A 13,137-nucleotide genomic window follows, 5' to 3' on the forward strand; every position below is an offset into this window, starting at 1 on the left:
GAACAGTGTTGGACCAAAGCTGGAGAACTCCCCACCCACCACAGAGATTCCAGGCCCTAGCCTGCCCCTGCTCAAATGTGATTGTAAAGATTCTTCAGGAAACATGTACTTTTAAAAAATAATGCATTTAATTAGATAGTCACGTTAATCTGTTGAATTAGTGTTTGACAAGTATAATTCATATTTTTAAAGGAAACCTTCTTTGGAGAGTATACAGATTCCAGCGATAATGACTCAGCCCAGCTTAGAAATTCTGCTGAGTCTGTTTCAGAAGATGATACAACTGAATCACAGAATTATTTTGGCTCATTGAGAAAAAGTAAAGGAAGTGGTACATGGGAGGAAAAGCCCAAATCACACGAAGCTATCCAAGCCCTGAATACCTGGGAAGTAAATAAAGTGACAACTGCTGGACTCGAGGCTTTCACAGCAACACTGAGAGAATCTTCTGCCACACACTCCTTAGTTGGTGAAAAACACTGGACCACAGCATCTCGATCCATGAGTGATAGAAAAAGAGACATTTTACATGAGACAAAAACACAAATGGAGGTTGGGGAGATGGATAAGTCAGTGCAAACTGAGAAGACCATTCATAAACTCACTCGAGGTCTATGCATTGAGAGATTTTCTGCCAGCCCTGCACAAGAGAAGGAAGCTACCCCTGGGAAGTCTGAATTGTGTTCATCTCCCCTTGGCAAAAGGCCATTAAATGAACTCATGGAATCTGAAGAAAAAACTCTATTGTCTAAAATGATAGGATCACCCAAAGCAGAGTTTACTAAGTGGACACGAATTAATGAAATCACTTCTGAACCAGACCGTATCACAGTTTCTGGCCATTTTCACAGACTGTCTAGAGAATTGGAAAAGGAAAAAGAAGATACTCAAGGGTTCACTTTAGGAGAATCACCTGAATCAGAAGATGATGACTCAGGTGATGGAATGGATGTAGCAGGACTTGACGTTGAAACCAGTTTTTCTTCCTCTTCTACCTTGGTAGCATTGTCTGTTGGCAGTAATCCCCAGTCTTCTTCTGGGTTAGACTGTGGTAATGATTCAGATACTACTACTAAAGTATTCTCTACTGAACCGCACCATTCAGAACATAAATTGCAAACTAAAACTTTAAACACATTACATCTGCAGTCTGAGCCGCTGGAGTGTTCTATAGGAGGAAACAACTTGGAGAATAGCTTGTGTGCCTTGAGCCCTGAATTGGGAGCATCTAATTTTAATGATCAGAAGAGCAGTGGGATAGAATATACAAAAGTAGTAAAAGGCTTGACCAAAATAGATTCACTTCCTCGGTCAGTATTTATGAAAGCTACAAAAGATGGGCAATGTGAAAGTCAAGATCCAAGAATTGAGCTCACACTAAATAAGCCAGATTTCACATCATTAATAGGTTCTCAGGCTGCCTTGATCAAGAGTGGTTTGGGTTTTGTTAAAAGTACTTCATGGCACCATAGTGATTTATTAAGGAAAGGTGGCGAAGAAAGTCTGAGAGCCAAATCAGAACATGAACAGAAGACTAGCCATCAGTTACAAAAGGCAATGCCATGCCTACAAAATAGAGGACCAACACCCAAGCCTGATCTTCTTAGAGAAAATAACAATCCTGTAGAATTCAAGACCACTGCATCAGTGTTGCCTAATCAAGTATCAGTTATCACAAAACAGACAAGACCTGAAAAGGTTCCGAGTGTCAAATTGGAACACTTGAGGCCACATAGGGATGAGCCTACCTTAGTAACAGAAAATAGTAGCAACAAAACTGGTATGTCAACTATAGCAAAATGTGATGGGGAAAGAGATGATACAACACAAAACATCACGGAAATGGCTGCTGTGAAAAGCATTTCACCAGAAGTTTCTGCCTCTAGGAGAAAATTAGATTTTAATTCTCCAGGTGTTTCTTCACCAGTAGAAAATTCTGATTGTTCCATAAATAGCAGATTATCTTTCTCTTCTGAAAACATCCTCGTCCAAAATGAAGACATTGTGAGAGAAGCAGCAGTGCAGGGAGATGGGCAGAAGCAAAGGCAGCCTCAGGCCACAGATCTGGACTCCAGTGGGACACATGGCAGTAAGGTGCTTCCAGCCACAGAAGTGACCGTGTCAGGAGGTTTTTCTGTTGAAGAAACCAGCTGTGGAGACACAGGGAGATGTGGTGGTGAGGCCCTGGCTGTTGCAAATGATTCTACTAGCACACCACAAAATGCTAACGGACTTTGGAAATTGAAATCTGCGACTCCCGGTGGTGCTTTGCCTGAGTGTTTTGGCACCACAGACACTACTTTTTCTTCAGCATTTTGCAGAAAAGATGGAGAGACACAGGATACCTCCCAAAGTAGCCTGCCTGGTACCTTACATTGTTACACAGGCATTCGAGAGGGGGGAGACGACACTGAGGTAGAGAGTGAGGCATTTAGCTGCAGTGAGGGGAGCGAACAGCAAGATGCTCCTGATGACTCACAGAAAAATTTAGGAGATACAGATGCTGGTGTAGTCGAGATGAGACCTTCCTTGGAGGTAGGTTATTTGACGTCAGCTCTGCAAGATTTTAACATAAGTACTTTTTCTGAGCTGGATAGACTTTCCACATCAGAGGTTGTGATGTTTCTTGAGAGCTGTCAATTAGGGGATTATAGTTCAGGGGACTCTGTTTCTGAATGTTCTAGTAAAGGAACCCTAAATAAAGAAATGAACAAAGAATTAAAGGCAAGTGAAATAGCAGGAGAAAAATACAGAAAGCAACCCTGTGAGGAAGAAACACTTGGAACCTGTGAAGAGTGGATTGAATCAGAGGAAGATGATTATTCATTAAAAAATACAAGTCAGCTCACTCAGTGTTCTTTGGAAACTCTGTCTGAGGTTCTGACCAAGATTAGGCAAGAACTTCATACAAATGCGGAAGATTGCGATGGTAAAGATACTGGCAGTTTATTGCTCTTAAATATAAATAACAACATGACCACTGAGAATGTAAAAGAGAAAAGTCCATTTTGGGAAACGACTGGCTCCTCATCACATGCTTCAGAACCAACCCCACAAGCAGCTGCCTTGGAGGGCAGCTCTCCCATCAGTGGTAGGCCTCAGAATGGAAACACTCAGAGCAGACCAGAGGCCAGTTCAGATGCAGGCAGGCAACCCGATGGTGGGGAAGAAGACCTGCCAGAACCTGTGGAGCCATCAGCCTTGTGCTCTGACTCTGTAATGGAGCCATCGACAGAGCAAAGTTCTAACTGCGAGGCCGAAACAACATTTCAGTGTCAGATAGCAACAGTGACCTCAGAAGTTATAAACGTACTTATAAATAAGGATCAGAATCTAGTCATTGAAAAGGGGGACAACTGGACAATCATCAGTGGCGTAGCTGTCCTGCCACATGTGGACCAGGTCACACTGTGTGACATTCCTGGAGACATCCCTATTTCTCAGAATCAAGGAGAGCTGGAAGCTGGTTGCATCCCAGTGGCTTCTGCTGAGAAGTCCCTAGAGGCCAGTCACGCTGGCCTTGCATTTCAGGAGGCTCCATGTGGCAATAATCTTTCATGTCCCCAAGAGGGTGTTTCAAGCAGTGGTCAGAGCACCAACTTTGATAAAAGTCGTTTGCGAAATAGACCCGTTAAGCCTAGTATATGGATTAGTTCTCAAATATATGATCAAAACTTTGAGACTCAGATTGTTGCGTCTGATCACACATATTATAACTCAAAACTAGAGCCATCTGGCAAAAACAAGAATCGATCAAAGATTTCAAACAAAGATCAGTCAAACAAACCAGTAAAAACTTCAGCGTTGAGCAGAGTTGAAACTCATCAGAGTGAAGTTGCTCAGTCATTTTCAGGGGAAAAAGCTAATACAAAAACTCAAAGAAGCCAAACTCAGACCATTTTAGCAAATGCTGATACATCCACTCCTACAGATTGCTCTCCTGACACACTGAGTAAAATACGGCAAGAGGTGGGGCCTCCTTTGCCACCTCTGCTTGCTCCTCTGATAGCTACACCTCCAAGGACTTCACAGCCACTCTCTCCACTGATATCGAGCTCTAGTCCTTCCTCACCAACCTCTCCTGTAGGCCAGATTTCTCCCTTATGTGAAACCCCAGTGCCTCCTGTCATGTCTCCATGGCCAGAGGACCCCAGACGTGCCTCTCCTCTAGATCCTCCATCTCCATCTGCAGTGTCAGCCAGTGAGAGGGTAGTGCCATCTCCTCTGCAGTTCTGTGCAGCCACACCGAAGCACGCACTTCCTGTGCCTGGCCGACTCCCACCCTGTGCATCTGGCCATGCTGCTGTGGGAGGGCCTCAGGAGAATTCTGTGAAAATCCTTGACACCATGTACCCAGAGTTATCTGCTAGGGCCCGGACCCTCAACATCCTCAAAGGGAATATTCAACTCACACGAGGTCCACCTGCTGACTGTAAGAATTTACCAGGACCTGCCAGTGCTATGATAGGATTCAAAACGATCACTTCAGCAGCAACTGCTTTTGTCAAAACTGGGAGCAGCTCTGGTGGTGACTGTAACCAAGACAAGTCAAGAGATTTGGGGACTCAGCAGGATTCAAGTGGGAAAAGAACACTGTCAACATCTACACTGAGAAGTGCTAAAAGACTGCGCCTGGACACTGGGTCCCCAGAACCAGAAACCAGGGGAGTCACTGCAGAAGGAATCCACAAGAAGCTCCCAAGGAACCTCCCTCCAGCTGAAGTTGCAACAACAGATGAGGAAAGAAGTTGTTCTAGTCCAGCCATCAGTGCAGTTTCACAGTTGCCTTTAAGCCCAAAAGAAACGGTGGAGTCCCATGATAAAGCCATAGCTAATGCCCTGAAGAAAATTGCAGAGTTTTCTTTTGATCTGTTACCTGTCATTCGTAGTCATGTATATGTGGGAAATATCTCCAAAAAGCCCGTAATGAGAGATCAAGAGAAAGAAGTTGTTTATGAATTTAGCACAACAAAAAAGGTATGTGGCTGCTCTTTTCTAAGTGCATTAGGGATTACATGTCCTCAAAGGAGGATGCTGTTTACTGTCAGCAAAATGTGTAGATAACCATGAGCAAAAGTTTTACTTCAAGGATGAGAGTTATCCATGTAAACATTACGACTATATTTCTAGCCAGCATTTTACAAATTTAAAATACAATAAGACACTGGAGATTTGGTCATTTCTATTCATTAAATGACTTAAATTTTTTTTAAAGTATCTGTCAGGACTAAAATTACATATATCCACTTGATCCTGGCACGTTTAGAGGCCTAAAATTATTTTCTTCAAAGCTTCAAATTATCACACGATTTTTCTTTTCCTTGAGTTTTCGTTACAAATCAAACAGGAGCAAATGCTTAGTGTCAAGAGAGGGAAAAAAGAGATGGTTTAAATTTAAATACGTAGTTTATTAGGACTTTTATAGTTCTATATTTTCTAAATATCCACTGGTACCTTGCATGGATGACTTCTAGGCTAGACGGATCACGCTTAGTGCTTATCTGCATATACTTGGAGTCATTTTGGCATAAATATTAATTTTTTTAGATTGCTTACTTACAGAAAGCATAAGGAGCTCCGTAAGTCACTTTGAAAGGAAATGAATGCATATATCAAATTATCATGTAATGCTCCTCTTAGGATGAAAAATGTCACTTAGTAGTATTTTAAATTTAAACAGTGTATAGAGTAAGTTAGAGTTTAGAAAACAAGAATGAGAGTAGAATTATATACTGTATTTCATACACTCACATACACAGATCACATAAGGCAAAAACCAAGAAATTATGATTATTTGACTAGTGCTAGTGACAGTATGCAGCTAGACTTGCATTCTGGCATCTGCAGCATTTACTAATCATAGGAAACAGACAGGTATGGGGATTTCTTCAATGCCCCCGACCTCGATTCTCGTGACTTACCATGCTAGGTAAGGTCTTACCAGTTACTACTGTGCTCTACCTTCTGATGTAGCGCAAGTTTTATTTTTTCAATAGATACTTAAGTTTTGTAACTTTTAGATAATCTTTGGTAGGCTAAAGATAAATATGAGTGTACATTGCTTTTTTAACTTTTTTTTCAATCCAGCATTTAGCAGAGTGCTTGCTTCACTCTATTCTCTCAGAACTAAAAATTCAGAAGATATCTATGGACCACAATTACATTCACGCCCTCTGCAGGGTGTATGTGGGTATTTGTCGGCAACTCGGAGACTTGGAAAGAGCTCGCTTGTTTTGCTACAGCCTACTTAAAGAAGGTATGATTAGATTGTGACAATTTTATATTGAAAATATACGATTACCCTTTTCCCTTATACTGGAGTCTATATTTTCAGCTGTGATTACTATGTGTCTTTTAAAATAATGTGTTTTGTCCATTGAATAGCTTGAGCTATACCCAGCTGCACCTGGTCTTTAGTAGGGCTTACTTATATCAGCACTATATTTCCACTTGTAAATAAATGAGTATCTCTCATTACTGTGTGTTTGTTCTATGCCTTGTGCAGCTGCTTTAGAATTATAGTTGCCTTAAAATACGGGATTAAAGTAAGTGACAAGCCAAACTGCTGTACCACTAGGTGGAAAGGGCAGCAACTTTAAGATGGAATTGTAAGCTGATGAAAAAGCAGATGAGAGAAAGCTGAAAGGAGATGGTGACATGAGGGTTGTCCTTTGATTCTCTTTTCTCTTTACTATTTCTTCCATCCCTACTAGTGGATCAGACTGGGAATCATTCTTCGCTGTATCAAATCATCAGTATTTTTAAGTCATATGATATACAAATGAAACCTAATATCATATCAGTCTTATCTCAGTGGTAAACATTTACCATCTTTGACTACCATGTTTATGGGGCTTATAAATCAGGATAATTGAGTATATCCATCACTTTTACTGTTGTGAACGAAGCTGCTAAGTGTTTCATTTGCCCACTTCATTTCTTTGTTTACTCTTTCAGTCATTCCTTCAACAAATCATTATGGAGTGAACGTTAGGATTTCTGTGGTGATTAAAATCAGATGGAGGTACACTTGTCCAGTGGGACTGACAGGCCATAGTCACATCACAAAAACACACATGAAGTTCAGCAGTTGGCGGGTGGTGGGATGGAATGGGTGTGGGCTCGTCCAAGACCACGATGGATTTCTTGTTCTTCCTCAACCACAGCAAGCCCATTCTTAGCTCAAGCTTTTGTGCTGACAGCTTTCTTGCTCTGTTTCCCTCAACTCTTGTGTTTCACTCCATGAATTTCGCATACCTTCCTAGTCATCCTGGATCCCTTATTTTTCTTTATTTGCCTTCATGGCACTTACCACTTCTTAAAGATTAAATATTTTGTTTGCTGTCTCTCTGTTCCTCTAGCTTGTATACTCTGTAAGGAGAGAATTTATTTGTCTTGTTTCTACTCTGAAGTGTCACCAGATAAACATAGGATTCAAAAATTAATAGATCAAGTTTAGTGCAGTGAGTTTATGGCTTGAGCTACATATTCTTAGATGTGTCAATGATAGATAAAGTAGAACAAAGAAAACTAAAAAGATGTGATTGTACAGCAAACAGGATAAAAATCTTTACTTTGGAAGGCTCTTTGACAGTTTCTTATGAAATTAAAACATTCATTTATCCTATGGCTCCGAAATTCCACTCAGGCACTTATGCAGCAGAAACACAGAGTTAGATCATGACATCATTACATAAACTAGCACACGGATGTAACATCTTGACTCATACGAGCCCATAACTGGAAATAAACGTCCATCGGCCAGTGAATGGAAAACATTAGGATATATCAAGCAGTTAAATACTACTTGGCTGTACAAAGGAATAGACTACCAATGTATGCAACAACACGGAGGAATGTCAAAACCAACATGCTGAGTAGGGAAGCCAGACAGAAGAGAGTACCTACTTCACAAATCCATTAAGAAATATTTGAGAAAAGGCAAACTAATGTATAGTGACAATAGATCAGGGCTTCTCTGTATCTGGGGTGAGGTGATTCACTGCAGAGCACGAGAGCGAGAGAAGTTTTAGAATGATGGTATTGACTGTTGTGGTGGTGGTTTCGTGGATTTAATCATTTGTCCAGATTCATTGAACTTTATAGTGTAAAAGAGTGTATTTTATTGTCTGTAGACTACACTTCAATTAATTTTTACAAAAGAGAGTGTAGGAGAAAGTATTTACAACAAAAGAATTGTCATCTAGAATTTATTTTAAAAAATTCTTCAAATCAGAAGCTTTATGTGTTCAATGAGTAAATGTAATGCATAAAAACCTATGTAATGTAATGCAAAACCTATGTAATGCATAAAAATTGCCTGTAATGACACATACCAAATGGGAGAATTCTGAGACCGAGGAAGTTGGAGAACGGATTTTGGAAATGACTGTGACTGGAGCCTCTTCTGGGCTCCCCATTTACAGCTTCCTCCATTGCAGGATGCCTGCAAGGCACCAGTGAAATTAATACAGTTTTTTCTTAATTTGCAATTTATTCACTTGATCATACATAAAAGATTTATTGTATTATTTTATTTCTCATAGATTTTCCGGAGTCTGAAAAATTAACTTTGTTTATTGCAAACATGTGGCATGATATATTTCTCTCGCAATCAGTGATTAATAAAGCAATGCAGTTAGTTGCCAGGCAACGTGCTAAAGGAGAGGTTCTGAACTGCTTGAGAGCTTTTCTTAATTGGGAAAAGGTGAGCTTTATTTCTATTTCTTACAGTACCTTACTTTTAGATATTATATAAATGTTATTATTTTGTTGTGTATTTAGTTTTATATTAGTTCGTAGGCATTTTCTTCTTTCTAGATCTTTTAAAATTTAATCAGTTTAGCCTAAGCTTATCCATTTTGTTCATTAAGTATGCATGAGACATTCAAGGAAGAATTGTAGACCAAAGGGTTGTGTTAATTAACAGTTTGTTTTATACACTAATTTGTGACTGATGAAACCCACACATTGGTATATATGTTTAAAAGTCTCAGAGAAGCCACAAAATTATTTGGTTCTTCAATAGATACTTAGGTAAAAAAATACATATTTCAGTTTTTTCCTATTAGGATTTTAAAAATCTAATATGGTTTATTTTTCTTTCCAGTTGATAGAATTTGTTTTGCTAACTACTTTGTTCCCGTGTTATCTTTTATTATTATTTTTAATTATTGATATGTTAAAGTAAGTGTCTAGATGGGTGTTCTTTCATCATTTTATTTCATTCGTTCATTTTATCTAATGAGAGTCTACCTACCAGTAGCAAACTTCAAGAAGAGGTACTGAAGCCAGTGATATTGATTTTTTAATTTTATTTTCTGTTTTTAATGAGCATGTATTTCCTCTTGTAAAAACTCCCCTTGGCTTATATGTGGAGCAGAATTTTATATGCTGTTTTGCCTTTTTTTATTATTACTTTTGATGTTAGTATTTGTTAGGCTTTTATTTTTTATAAAACGTAAAGGAAAGAGCTTTTGGTGGTCAAAAGTTAGGTAAATATTAAAAAGCAAGTTTGTAATGATCTCTTCATCAATCTATTTAGACACAACAGAGTGCCTTCATGTGAGGTGTGGTCAGAAATCCTAGTTGGTCATTTTGTGTCAGGAGAGACATCCCGACTCCTACCAGTGGATACCAGCAACCACATACGTATCTGCTCCAGAGGGTTGCCAGCCTCCGGAGAGGTACCTGCTTCTGGAAGGTTACCTGCTTTGAGGGTTACTGCCTTCAGAGGGTTACCTGTTCCCAGAGAGTTACCTGTCTCTGGAGCATTACCTGCCTCAAGAGAGTTAACTGTTCCCAGAAGGTTACCTGTTCACAGAGAGTTACCTGCCTCCAGAGAGTTACCCGTTCCCAGACGGTTACCTGCCTACAGGGGGTTACCTGTTCCTAGAGAGTTACTGTGTCTGGAGAGTTACTTGCCTTTAGAGGGTCACCCGCCTTCAGAATGTACCTGTCCAGCCTGCTCCTGCTCTCACTTGGTCTTTCCACTTGCACACTAGAGCCCATCTCCTTTCACCTGTTCAGAATTGAGCAGGATATGGTTACAAAGACATTACTTATGAAGAACATAACATTTTAGTAAATGTATTTGCTAAATATTGTATCAAATAAAAATACATAGTGAAAGCTTTAAGAAAGGTGAGAAATACTTGGGGAATAAAACCCCATTATATTACAGGATTTCCAAATATTAGCTTACAGAATTAAACATCTGGTAGACAAAAATGAGGACATAGTAAAATTCATTAATTTAAAAAGTAAATATGTATGAAGAATATGTATTTTTTATATATCTATGACACATTTGCACAAATGAATGATGAATTGGCCACATGAAAACATTAATTTCTAAAAAGCAAAGATTTCACACCCAAAATTCCCTGGTAATAATTCAGTAAAATTTAACAGAAAAAAAATTCAAAGTATTTACATTTACTTTGAAATTGAGATATACATTCTTAGACAATCTGGGAACAAATAAAATATGAAAAGTAAAATCACAGTCTTAAAAGTCAATGAACAGGTAAACTCAGAATCAAAGATCTCTAGCTTTTTTGGAAAACATGTACTCATTAAAGTATCTTAAATGTCTTAGTTGTTTAGCAGAAAATAAGTGAAGTTAACTGCTACTCATCTTCAACATTAGAAATATGACAAGGGAACCAGAGAAAAAGAATAAATTTTAAGAGATAGTAGTAATGAAGTGGAAAAGAAACAGAAATACATAGAAGACAAAAATACTACCTTTAAAAAATGCCAACAACATAGATAGCTGACAGTGCAGATCAGCAAAAAGAAAAGCAAAAATAGTGAAGATTTGAAATGGGAAAGTAGACATATAGGACACAGAATGAGAAGACTACTACTTGCAGTCCTATAGCAGCAGATTTGGAAACGGTGATTTCCTGGCAAAATAAAAATGATGAAAATTGGCTTTGGGGCAGAAAACTTGAAAAGACTGGTTGATAAGATGATTAAAACTTTTCTGTACAAAGACATGTATAGATTCCACCTGGGTTTTAATCTAATCTTTAAAGAACCAAGTAACTGTAATCTATTTTAAGCATGAGGAAAAATTGAAAGCCTTCTGTTCATTTCTAATAATAAAACCCAATTAAAAATGCTATAAGAAAGAGAAAAAAGCCAGTTTTTAGTGAGTCACTTAGATGTAAAAAGTGTCACTAAACAGGAGATGTCAGTAGTGTATTCAAAGAATAATACTTTATAACTAAATAGAGTTTATCCTGATAAAACAAGGAGAATTCAGAATCAGAAAATCAATCCATTACTAAATTAAAGAAGAAACCCCCATGGGATTATTCCTAAACTAGGAAATAGAAGGAAATTTACTAAATATGATACTGCTAGTTAACAAGAAACCAGTAGTAGTATCTTCAGTGTAAATTTTGAAATTATTTCAGTTTTTAAAATCATGAGTTAGGGCTTCCTGTTGTAACTATGGTGGGAAGTATTTCCCTGGGTTGGGTTCTTCAAGGTGGTTCCTCCTCCAACTTTTTCTGGTGGAGTTGATAAAATCTTTAAGGATGCTCTATATGTAGAAGTGACTTCTTGATTTAAATTACTGCTGAATTTTAAAGTTGTAAATTCATAAACCTTTTAAAAAAGCATTTAAATTCATGAGTCTTGTTTCATTTATAAATCAATTAATTGTTAACAAAGTAAGAATGTGTTTACTTTGGCCATTGATGAATGTTAGTTAACTCATGTATTTAACAGATTAACATTTCCTAAATAATCTTATTTACAAATTTCAGATTATCTTAAAACTTCAAATGTATTCATAAACTTCAGATGTATTCTTCAAAAACACTTAAAGTAGGCCTTCAAATCTAATAAACATAATCTTCCTAAGCACTTAAGCAATTCTTGAATGTAGAACATGAGTTGTAATAAATATTCAAACAATGTTTACAAACTTACATTCTGTTAAACACGTCTAATTAAAATTATGATTCTAATACCAAATGCTTCAATTACAGCCACACCTGAAACATAGGAGATTCTCAGCACTTTTATGGAGCATGTATTGTATACATGCAGATTATCCCATGTTCACAATTACTGCAAAATGTAAAATAGGTAATCAAAAAAGTGAATATATGGATTTGATTTCCTTCATGTCAAAATTTATTTCTGCATTTGCTCAGGTTGCGAAGTCACTGATTTTTCTAAGTGGGAAATATTTACCATTCTGGCTGAGTTTTGGTTATCAGGTGTATTACTTTGAACCACGATTTGGCTTTGGATTGTCTTATAGAAACCTTGAGACTCAGCACCTTTCAGGATATATATGGCCAAGCTACAGGTTCACTTGTTGAGTCCTTCTAGTAATAAAGCAAATTTCCAAGCCCAAGCCTTTTCTTGTATTAAGTATATTGAGTATTATATGTGTATTATTTTTATAATGAAACTCATGCAGTGCTGGTGGAAACGTGAAAAGGCACGACTACTTTGCAAAATTGTTGGACACCATCTTATAAAGTTAAACCATTTCTTAGCCAAAGGCCCAGGAGTTCCACTCTTACATATTTTCAAGAGAAGTGAAATTTACATCCTCACAAAGGCTTGCACATGAATATTCATAGCAGCATTAACAGTAGTCAAAAGTGAATTGATAAACAGTAATATGTCCATATAATTGATTATTACTCAGCAGTAAAAAGAAGTTCAAACTACTCTTTCATGCAACACTATGGATAAATATCACAACACATTATACACAGGTGTGAAAAAAGCCAGAAATAAAAATCCATTACTGTCTGATTCAGTTTTATGAATTTCTCGAAAAGGCAGACTGATACTCGATGTCAGAAAAATAATCGAATTTAAATAATTTTTAAAGGTTTATTTTTATAATTATAACTAGCTTTCTAACTTTAATTCTCTAATTTGAGTTGATGAAACTGTGTTTCCTATCTGGATTACAGGTAAGCTCTTTTCTACCTGATTGGATCCTGCATCCTTCCTATATTGCTTTTTAATCTGGCTCATCCAGCTACCATTGTGTAATCCTTCTATGACTAAGATAAACATGGTTCCTTAGTCAAACTGTTTTAAAAAGCTAGTTCAGATTAAATGATTAGTCATCGAATGCTTATTATAATCTTTTAG

The 13,137-nt window shown here is 37.7% G+C and overlaps 1 protein-coding gene across 1 annotated transcript in view; it reads left to right on the forward strand.

Moving 5' to 3' along the window:
* The window catches only part of ICE1 (interactor of little elongation complex ELL subunit 1), a 67,114-nt gene that overhangs the window by 37,254 nt on the left and 16,723 nt on the right, over positions 1-13,137 (forward strand). Inside the window, exons 13-15 of the mRNA XM_030813898.1 lie at positions 193-4,977; positions 6,088-6,256; positions 8,547-8,707. Of these exons, the coding sequence (XP_030669758.1) occupies positions 193-4,977; positions 6,088-6,256; positions 8,547-8,707 (5,115 nt within the window). The remainder of the gene's footprint in view (positions 1-192; positions 4,978-6,087; positions 6,257-8,546; positions 8,708-13,137) is intronic.

The sequence above is a fragment of the Nomascus leucogenys genome, chromosome 6 (assembly GCF_006542625.1).
Source record: "Nomascus leucogenys isolate Asia chromosome 6, Asia_NLE_v1, whole genome shotgun sequence".
In the NCBI taxonomy this organism is placed as follows: Eukaryota; Metazoa; Chordata; class Mammalia; order Primates; family Hylobatidae; genus Nomascus; species Nomascus leucogenys.